Genomic DNA, 11470 nt, shown 5'->3' with positions numbered 1-11470 from the left:
GTTCCAGTTTAGCTTGTATGAGACTCCTAGAATTTTTGCAATGCTGTGGATGGTGTGATCTGATGTGTTCCAACCATAAATACAACTTTTTAACTGATTAACCTTCCCTCCTGAGTATTCCATGAATTGATCTAATATCGTCTTGAAGCGCCTTGCAATAGTGATGGACGCCCCTCCAATCAAGAGGGTATCATCAGCAAATTGGGAATGGTTGATGTTCTTTGTACCTTGCTCAAATTTGATGCCAGTGATTAGGCCTATTCTTCGATTGAAATCCAAGATTTTGCTAAGAGACTCAGCCATGAGGATAAATAAGTATGGGGACAGGGGACAGCCTTGTCTAAGGCCTCGAGAGGATTGGAATGCAGCACAAGGTCTCCCATTGATCAGTGGGGAAATCCATGGGTTCGATATGCAGGCTTTGATCATATTGATGAAGGAGGGGTCAAATCCCATTTTATGAAGGACTGCAAACAGAAAGGAGTGCCTAACCCTATCAAAGGCATTGGCAAGATCCAGCTTTAGGACAAACCCTTTCTCCTTTCGGCTTATGCTTGAGTGAATGGCCTCTTGCACAAGAAGGATGGAGTCAGAGATGTGCCTATTGGGGAGAAAGCCCCCTTGGTTTTCTGAGATCAAAGAGGAGAGATAAGGCTTAAGTCTGGTTGACAGAATTTTTGTAATTATTTTGTATGCAGAATTGCATAAGGATATTGGTCGAAACCTTGAGAAGGTGGAGGGTCTGTTCTCTTTTGGAATTAAGGCTAGATGGGTTGAGTTGGTGAGTCCCCCCATTTTTCCTTTCTGTAAAACCCAGCGTATCATCTTTAAAAGATCTTTTTTGATCATCTGTCAGTATTCTCTGTAAAAACTGATTGGAAACCCATCAGGTCCTGGAGCTTTGTCTGGGTGAAGACTCCATATTGCTTTTTGAACTTCTTCTTCTTCTACTTCTTGCGTGAGCTTGCTGTTTGTTTCTTGGGTGACTTCTTTAGGCATGTGCTGAAGTAAACTTGTGTAATCCTCCTCAATTTTTTCCTCTGTCAAAAGGTTTTTGAAGTGATTGGTGGCTGCTTCTTTTATGGAGTCCTGGGTGTTGTAGCTATTCCCCTCGCTATCCTTAATTGTGCTCACCGTATTTCGAACCTTTCTGATTGTAGCCTGCTTATGAAAATATGAAGTATTTTTGTCTCCCTCGTGCAGCCACAGCTGCCTTGACTTCAGTCTCCATTTAGTTTCTTCATCCCTTATAGTTTGTCTCAGCTGGGTATAAAGTCTTATTTCGTTCTCTTTGGCTTGCTGGGAAAGCCCAAAGACTTCAATATTTTGCTGCACTTCCTCAAGATCTTTCTTAATTTTCTTTTTACTCAACTCGGGCTCTTGGTAATTGCTCTTTGCCCAGTTTTTTAAAGCCTGTCTTGTTCTCTTTAATTTTGTCTCCCAGATATAAGTCGGGGAGCCTTCTACATGTTGGGTCCAAGCCTGCCACACCGCGTCTTTTGCTGCAGGGATACGATTCCAGAGAGAACAATATTTGAAAGGAAGAGGTCCTAGCTGGCAATGACTGTGCAGAGTAAGTGTTATTGGATAATGATCAGAGGCGGAGACATTAAGGATGTTTGACTGGCCAGTAGTGAAGGTGGATAGATATGTTATATTTATGAGGAACCTGTCCAGGCGCTCCATGATGTTGCCAGCTCCTAATCGTCTGTTGCTCTAGGTATACCTGCGGTTCTTGGGTTTGATATCAATCAGATCTTGATCCTGCATAATGTTCTCAAGTCGATTTCTGAAAGGGTCTGGGTTGAAGTTTCCCCCTCTTTTTTCGTTGGCATGCAAAACCAAATTGAAGTCCCCTGCAAGAATGAGATTGTTGTCCTGTTCTTCTTCTATATTTGTTTCCAAAGTGTTCCAGCACACTTCTTTCTCCCTGTATTGATTCGGAGCATAAATATTGTAGATTTTTACCATTGATCCATCTTCCTTGCTTTCTAGATTAACACTGATCCAGTTCTGATGTATTTTGGTGGATTTGCAGCTCCATTTGTTACTGTCCCACATTGTTAGGATGCCACCTGAGGCTCCTCTTGCTTCACTTGCACAACCACTGTAACGCTTTTGCTGGCTGATGACTCTATTAATTTCAGATTGATCTTGCTTTGTTTCTTGAACAAGGACGATTTCAGGCTTTTCACTTTGGATTAAATCCTTAAGGGCTGCTATCTTGGAGGGGTGCCCTAGTCCCCTACTGTTCCAGGATAGCATTTTCATCATGATTTACCAGTTACATGGAGAGGTGCTCGCCTCTCTTTGCCTTTGTTATTATTTTCTTTATCCGAGTGTCCAAGGATAAAGGATTCTATAGGAGTCTGAGAGCCCATGGCGATATCTTTCTGAGTACTTTCTTCTCTCTGCTGTTTGGCCGATTTTCTGCCAGGCCCTTTTTTGGGAACATCACTGGGCGCTCCATGATCCTTTGAAGAACTTCTGGTTATTCTGGCGGAGGGGGTATCAGGGGAAGGCTGAGAAATGTGAGGGGGAGAGGGATGGAGAGGAGGACCAGATGAGGGGTCGGAATCTTCCTCAGTGAGAGAAGCGAAATGATTAGAAGATGGAGGAATGGAAGGATCCGCAGATCGAGGGGGAGAGGAGGGGTGATGGAGAGGAGGTTGCTGGGAGGAAGAGGAAGGAAGCTGGTGGGCTGAATGAAGATTGGAGGGGTGTTGGTGGGAAGGCCCAGGGGCTTCAGAGTCCGATGGTTTCTGAGGGGGTGATGATTTTTTCCTTTTAACAGTTTCCCATTGCCCTTCTTGCTCTTCTGTTTCTACATTTATGATTTTAGTACATCTATTTGCAAAATGTCTGTATTCGTGACATACCTTGCATTTGAAGGGGATCTGTTCATAGTCCAGCTGCTGAATGTGGCACCAGTCATCTACTTTCAGTTTGATGGCTTCCGGCAGTCCACGCCCCAGATCAACTTCAACACAAATCCGCGCACAGGCCTGCATGTTGTCTTTGGGTTCACTGCGGTCTATGTATTTTCCGACCGCGTTTCCTATTGCTTTGACCGAATCGTCGCCCCAGCAGTGAAGAGGGAGATGGGGCAGCCTGACCCAGACTGGAACTGCGCTTGGAATATCTAGCTCTGGATCGAAATCTGGGGTCCATTTGTTGAGGTAGAGACCCCTGAAGTCCATAAAGTAAGGCCCGTTTCTGAAGATTAGGTCCTTGTCCTCCTTAGTTTCGAAATGAAAGGTGAAGTATCCTCTACCACAGAATCTGATGGATATTTTGCCTTGGATCTTGTCCGACCAGTTCCGTTCAACCCACCTTTGCATTGTTTTGGGGGAAGGCCATAGTCCTGTAAATTGCCCGATTAATCCTTTTTCTACTAAGGAAATGGCTGCCATGCGAGGAATGGTCGGAGGCAAATGAACTTCCTGTAAAATATCTAGCTTCTTCACAAATTTCGTTGCTGTTGGTCTAGGTCTTTGCTGGGGAAGAGATTTAACCAGATTTGAGAAGGCTCGTTGTAGCTCCGGATCCCCACTGGGCGGATCCGGAGGATCCATGATGCTGGTTGATCAAGCTGATGTAGGCAAGCAGGCAAGTTCGTTGGCAGGCTCAGGCGCGCGCGCGCGCACAGCAGCAGCAGTTTTTTCAGAGATTATTATTCTAAAGTCAGCTATGGATTTTGGAAAATGGTGATTTATTATTATTATGAATAAATAGGATTTATATTATAATAACAGCTGTATTTTTGGGGAATACATTTAATGTAAGGAAAATTGAAAAGAGTTTGAAGGTTTCTATATGGTATATTGTATGTTTTTGTGTTAATATGTTTTTTAATTTATTAGTATAGATTTATTTTAAGTATGTTTTAAGTATGGATTTAATATATGTATAGAATTTTTTTTTTTAAAGAGTAAAAAAAATAAAATTGTATTTTTAGATATGTATAAATAATGTTTAATTTTTCATTGTTTAAATTGTATTTTAAATGTTATATAGAGTACATAACTTAAATTTGTAAGTCCAAAAAATATTTGTTGGATTTTAAAGAAAATTAATTAAAAAAAACTAAACAAGAGCAAAATATAAAATAGTGAGACTATTTCAAAAATTTTAACCATAAAACTTATTTTTTCAATTACATATACATAATTTTCCTAAATAATATATAATATGATATTATTTTTTCTTATACATATAGATAAAAATGAAGTTGATATCAACTTAAATTAGTTAACATAAAAATTCAAATAGTATATATAAATTATATGTTGAAATATTTGTTAAAAGTATAAGGTTTAAACATCGTACTCACACTTTTTTTTACTTCTAACTACTTTATTTTTTTTGAAGTTTATATGAAATTACACTACATCATGTGGACATTGAAATGTTTTATTTACAACTAAGAATAACTTAAACATTTTTACCACATTGTGTTGTAATATCAAGAAAAATTCATGTGATTATTCATGTTTTATAATGTTTTTAATTAAAACTAACTAAACATACATATTCATTTTTTATTTTATTATTGTCAATATTACTTTTTTTTGTAGAAAATATTTTATTTTTAATTTAAAAAACACATACATTGAATACAGACAAAATTACACATCGTACTTCTAATAAGTTATAAAATACACCCCTCAATACAATCAAATCATATTCGAAATTATAACGTAATCTTGTTAAGTAAAATTCATTTGTTACTTGTAGTGTTAGTGTGCGTTTTCTTTAAGAAAATAAAATATTTCAACTTAATATAAAATTATGAAGTTATTTTTTCCGCCACTTTAACATATTCTATTTCGATGTACATTATTAAAGAGCTTCGCTCAACTAGCAAGGTTAATTACAAGGATCAAAAGCATGACAAAGTCCCTAAATCTGAATTATTCTCATGTTTTGAGAACAAATAATAAAGCAGCAGACATTGAGGCAAACAAGGCAGTCCACTTAGATGTCGGTACTATTCTCAAAGATAAGTAAATTCTTTGGGAACCAATCCCTTAAAGAGTCATGTTTTACTGCATTCTCCTACATCAGTTCGTTTGTATCTTTCAGCTTGGAAAATTAGCAGCAGAAGTGCATTTTAACAATTGTAAAAAGAGGAAGCTGATAAGAGTAGGCGTCATTTTTCTCTAGTTGGAAAGGCATGCTGAAATATGCTCCTCCCTTTGTGACCGAATGTATGGCTTTAAGCCAATTAGTTAATAAAATCCCATAACCATTCTTGTAAAAAAAAAAAAACGCTTCACTCTTAATTATTTAAGATTTTATTAAAGAGCTTCACTCATAATTATTTAAGATTGTAAAAAAATTATTAAAACATAAAAATATGGCGTATAATATTTTTTATTGTAATGTCCACTTCGATCTGTTTCCTTAATATCTATAATTAAAACAGCAGCAGCGGCGCTTCCAAAATAAATACAAATGTCACAAAGCAACAACAATACATAGCCTTCACTATCATAAATGTTAGAATATTAAATATGATATATGCATAAGCTTAAAATTTACATTGTATATGGTTTGTTTTGTTAATTTTGAAATAATTTTTAATATTAAATCATTGTTTAGAATTAGTTGGGTGCTGCAAATTAAAATTACATACTAAAATAACTCACGACAATAAAAAAAAAAGGCATTAATCTGAATAGATTTTTGGACACAAAGCCTGTTTTAAAATAGAATAAAAATTATAGCAAAGATATTCCACTACCCACCAGCCTTATTATCTTTATTAAATCAATTGCCACTGCCCTCAAGCCTTACTATTTGCAAAGAGCATATGCATATGTCTTTTGATCACACAACACTACCGACAATTATAGAATACCAAATCAATGGAGAGCCAAAGGCTCTTTGCTCAATTACAAATCTCGTAGTTATGCCTAAAGCCATAATTGTTAGATTTCAAAGACTTTTCATTTATTGGGATTATCTCAAACATTTTTACAATTAATAAAGGATTAAAATCGATTCTTAATCTCCCAAAAACAGATGAAGTGTTAGAATTTGAATATTCAAAGTGAAATTGGAAAAATAAATGTGGGAAAATTTGTATCCCTTTTTGTTGTGTTTTGTGATTGAATCATTTGAACTTTTTAGATTAAATATTTTTTTATTAGATTTGAAAACATGTCTTTTACAACATGTAAAAATTTCAAACTCTTATTCCAAGTATTGGTTGTACACAAGTCGAAATATTGAAACCTTATTTAAAAAAAAAAATTGCACCTTACCTCTACGCTAGGTATTTCATGGGCACAATATTTTAAAATAGAAATTTATGAAATTTAGTGAACAAATAGAGGAATATGTCCTCTACAACATGGACAATTTCATACCTTAAATCCAAAATGAAAACACATTGATAAAAACACTAGGCCTTTATCAGTACATATATAAATTCTAGAAATTATTGCATGCTCGTACAAGGAATTTGCATGGTACCTATTATCCATCCACATACATGGGTAACCCTTGGAGAAAAAATTCTCCTATGATGCATCTTGCCAACTGACAACTCCTAATATGTTCCACACCTAGTTAACCTCAAATACATCTGACCCATTTTCTAATAAGTGCATTCATTGATCTAACCTACTCATTCAATAAAGGTAGGCAAATTATTTTGAGGTGCATTAACCATTATTTCATTCAAGTGCTTTCATGTAATTATTGAGATGCTCTAGTATGGATCATAGGTTGAAATTGGATTATAGACCACTATTGTTTGTTTACGTGTTCCCTTATTTCATCTTGGTGGTTATCACTTTCGCATAGTCTAATGTCACCTTCCATAGGGTCTTTCTTTCCCTAACTAAGAGGGGCAAAAATAGGAGGCTCTAATGATGGTAGTACTCCATGTTATTCATACTTAACGTGTTGCATCATTCCCATAATTTCATTAACCCATTTTTTTGTTGTTTGTTGTCAATCACTTGTATTGTTTTCCTATTGGCCTTGTCCTATGAGAAGGGGTTGGAAATACCCAAGGTTGATGTGGTTGTAAGAAAAGAAAAAGTATGAGCGAAATACCAAAATGCAAAAGAGTGGCAAGGGACGTAAAGCAATCAAAATCCAATTATATCTTGAGATCTATCCCCTCTTAGATACCCACTCGTTCCAAGGGTATCCATGCATATCACACTTATCAAAGTAAAAGGAACTCTTAATGAACATCCTGACCTCAATGAAGCAATAAACTACCCGTTAATAAACGAGGATTATATCATCATTTTTAGTTGACAAATTAATGAATCTTGTTAAACTAACCATGTCGAATGAAGAAAAAGGAAAATAAGGGGGCTTGGAAAAACAAAGGCATGGGAAGGTAACTAAATTAGCTAAGTGCTCCCTCTATAAAAGCATTGGTTGAAAATGGTTCTACATAACTTAGTATAACATTATGATGCCTTCATGAAATAAATCCTAAGCCATAACACTATCACTCACACCTATCGTTTGAAAGGGTTGGCCTAGGAAATATTCCTCCCCTTAGTGTTAAAAGCACCTAATAAAGTTACATGATAACCCTCCCATACCTAAGTACAATAACACATGCACAATCATAAGCTAGTAAGACATTTGAAGATGATACTTGTGTGAAGTACTTTGTTAGCTTTGACATTGAACATGGTTCACCTTGATGCTCTTATGGTTCTTGTACCCATAATTTTGATTTTACTTTATTCCTTGAGTATGTGTTAGATGATTCCTCTAGGTACAACCAAGATCACTTGAGGTATGATATTGTTTTTCTCTAGCTCTTCATAAATGATGTCCAACCACTTTGATGGTGATGCAAAGCAATTTAACAAAGGATGTTAGGCCTCTTTTGAGGGAGATTGACTTTGAGGGTGACTTGGCATAGTTGAGACCCTCCCTAAGCCTCTAGACCCTAGAAATTAATGATCCATACCAGGATGTTTCTTAGAGATTAGGTGTGCCCAAGTGATGACAATATACCCCTAGCCTAACATTGTACCTTCTTGATGGATGTTTCTCTTCTCTTGGTGATGTTTGAGGATGACGATGACTTGGTATCCCACTGGAGGTGATTTCACACCTCGTGCCACAACGATATTATGCCCTAACATGACGACATCACCTTAAGATGATGCATTTGGTGATGGGGGGGCTTACTAGAGGATGATGTGAGAGGGTTTTCTTTAATGATGAGACACCGCTTTGATGAGGAGACGTGACTTATGGGATGAGATGGATCCTTTGGGTAATCCCTTACACGTTTCTTGGAGATATATGCATTTTCGGAGATGATGCCACCCCTAGAGGATTTTAAACTCATAGGTGTGGGTTAATTGAGGCTTATTTTCATGTTATTCCATTATTTTGGCTATATTTGTTGGTCGATTTAATGATATATCCACCTTGTATCATGGATTTAGCCATTTTTAGGGATTTTAGCCTAATTTGAGGATAAATTGACCTAATTTCTCTTATATAAATAGAGAGTTGATTTACCTCTTGGATTCATTGTCGAACTTGTATTATAACTTCTCCTCATTATTGACTCCTCTCTCTTGTGTGCAATGGAGGTCAAGTTGAGTAATTGTCTTGGGTAGATTTTGGGATGAGATGTGATCTCTTTTCATGGATGGTTATGGTGAATCTTAGATGTTACATGGAGAAATAAGTTAGTTTATTTGTTTTATCTTGGTATTATACTCCATGGGATTAATGTTCTTGAGCTAAGTTAGTTTATTTGGTATTTGTTTCATTTTCCCTTGTTGAGTTAAACTCTTCATCCAAATATTTAAAGAATAAAGATAGGTTTTTCTTTCCTTTAATCATCCATACAATTGAGAACTGAAATCTCAAATCCTAGGGTAAGTTGGTTTATTTTCCCTAATTTTGTTTGGATTTAAATTCAATCCAAAGGCAAGTTAATTTATTTGCCCTAGTTTTGTTTGCATTTGAATTCACTCCAAATAACCCTATAATAGTTTGTATCCTAGACTCCATATGCCCTAGATTGAGTAGGAACTATTTTATCTTACTTGTGACACTTTTCTAAAATAAAATTGGTTTCTATTTTATGTTATGGTAAATTAGGGTTAAATTGCAACAAAGTCTTGTATTTTCAATGTTTAATGAATTGTTGATGTATGCCTTAGGGTTAGATATTGTTCAAAAGAACATTAGAGTGTTAATAAATAGACAACAACACTCAAACAACTATATGATAGAAAAGTATTAAGCCATCTCATTTGATATTCACACCATTGCTACAAAGATATAACATAATGGGTGATGCCACCTCATAGAGAGATTTGCTTCGGATCCTTACACCTTGCATGGTGACTAGGCTAGGAAATATTAACTAACTCATTAGTCATCACTTAAGGATATATTACTAATATTCTAAAGGAATAATACAATAAACCTAACAGTTAAATTTAATAATTAGTACTTGGTAAGCCATAGGTTGACATTTCCCCCTACAATCACAAATATATATCTCTATATCAACTAAGCAACAAACACTAATGTAAAAATTGATATACTAGATCTGTTAGAAGCCTCTGATTTGAGATTTAATGAAAAATACACATAAAAAACCATCAAAAATAAATGTCAGATGGTTCATCCAAAAGGAATTGGAAAGAGTTGAAAATCTAGAAGTGGACAACTACCAATGTCTAAATATTTTCAAATTACTTGAGATTATGATCATTTGCCAAGTAAGTTAGATAGAACAAGTTGACATCTTCTTTTAATTAGTGAATTGTTATCACTATTGAAGCACTTTCTAAATATGGGGATTTGGGTTGACTACTAACCATTTTGACACTTTTAGATGTCGAACAACATCTTAATGTATCCCAATTGGATAAAGAAAAGCTAAATGAGAGGAGCCCACAATGCATGTTGGATCTTCCAAAATGTTGATTCGATGAAGATTTCAAGTTCTAGATTCCATGCCTAAGCTTCTCTGATTTGTATGCACCCTTGAGATGGTTGTGATGTCGGTTTATTCGGGTGAGACTTCAGTCCACGCTCTGCGGGCTGATGCCGAAAGGGCCAGTAGTGTAGGGATTTGTTTAGCTAACTAACGCTAAACCTGGGTCAGGCCCCCTCAAGCCAACAAATGGTTCCGTTGCCGGGACCAAGATATACATAGAGATGTGTGATGTCGTATCACTGAAATCCAACTAAGAAAGAAATTAAAGGCTGGTTGGACAGAAGGATTCACGAGTTCGCAACACAAGAAAACAGAAACCCGCGACTGTCAAAAGAACAATGGTTGGATCGATACCTGTACACGAAGATCCACGAAATATTTTTTTCGTGTCCTTCCCTACTGAGCTATATGAGTGGATCGCGAAGCTAGCAAATAGCCAAGGAAGGTGGAAACTTAACGTTCTTATTGTGTGGACCCCAAAGCTAGTGAAAAGGTTGGAAGCATCGGAGGATAAGATCGTGTGCCGTCAATCATTGGCTTGATCACATTATAGGAGGATTTGTTACTGAGTTCACGGTTGACACCTTAATCAACTATAGCGAGGCAGTGCGACACTTTTTCAAAGGACCGCGAGATAAGTACGTAAAATATTTGAATACTTGGATTAAAATGTTGTTGTACGAAAAGTGGGTTATGCAGCTACCTTGATGTTTGGGTCTACACGAAGCGGAAGAATTTATAGAAACAAAGGAAATAAGGGCCCAAAGCATAGCCCCTTGATTTCACCTCCGTGAGGAAACGAAGAAAGGATCACGAAGGTCTCTCCGTGAAGTTCTATTCACTTGACAAGACAGGGATTTCTGCAAATACCACCTTCGCCCACACCACCTCCATCTTCACCGCCATCACCTCCAGCTTCACCCGTACCACCTCCACCACCACCGCAATTCAGTATGGCAAACACAATGAACTTGCCTTTGTTAAAAGGCTTGGGAAATGAGGACCCGGACCAATTCTAGTTCATTGTGAGGGTTGTATGGGAAGCTCAAGGTGTTACAGATGATAACATAAAGAAGGCAACACTGGTTAGTGCTCTGCAAGATCACGCGCTAACCTGGTATATTAAGTACTCCAGCGATAACCCGAATGCAAGAGCAGTAAACATCCAAGCAACACTGAATAGGGAATTTAGTAGGCCTAAATATGAAGCGCAGTCAATTGTTGGATTCAAAAAGATAACGATGCTACCAGGAGAGATGCCTTGGGAACTAGATCAGAGGCTGAAATATACGATCCACGAAGCCAACATGAATTTGATAGATGGAAAACATCGTGAGTGATTTGTGGCTTTACTACTACCACACCTAAGAAGTGCGTTGTCGTAGCAGAAGATAACAACTCAGGCAGAGGCCTTGGAGATTGCCATGGGACTACATGAGACTCTAATGCAAGATCCTAATCTAGGAGTTCAGCAGATCCACACGCAATTGAAGAATCTGTGCCTTGAGATGAAAA

At 36.9% G+C, this 11470-nt stretch overlaps 2 protein-coding genes across 2 annotated transcripts; both read right to left on the bottom strand.

Moving 5' to 3' along the window:
- Positions 1-852: 852 nt before the first annotated feature.
- LOC149140901 (uncharacterized) lies at positions 853-1686 on the bottom strand. Its single transcript, XM_089451096.1, has one exon. The coding sequence runs from the start codon at positions 1684-1686 to the stop codon at positions 853-855; it is 834 nt and encodes a 277-aa protein (XP_089307222.1).
- A 30-nt stretch (positions 1687-1716) lies between these two features.
- Positions 1717-2274, bottom strand: LOC149140900 (uncharacterized). Its single transcript, XM_089451095.1, has one exon. The coding sequence runs from the start codon at positions 2272-2274 to the stop codon at positions 1717-1719; it is 558 nt and encodes a 185-aa protein (XP_089307221.1).
- Between the last annotated feature and the right edge of the window lie 9196 nt (positions 2275-11470).

Source organism: Pinus tabuliformis, chromosome X, assembly GCF_031772625.1.
Source record: "Pinus tabuliformis cultivar Carrire ecotype Pingquan chromosome X, CPIR1, whole genome shotgun sequence".
In the NCBI taxonomy this organism is placed as follows: Eukaryota; Viridiplantae; Streptophyta; class Pinopsida; order Pinales; family Pinaceae; genus Pinus; species Pinus tabuliformis.
Note: the sequence above shows the minus strand (reverse complement) of the source record. Positions and strands in the feature narration are given on the sequence as shown.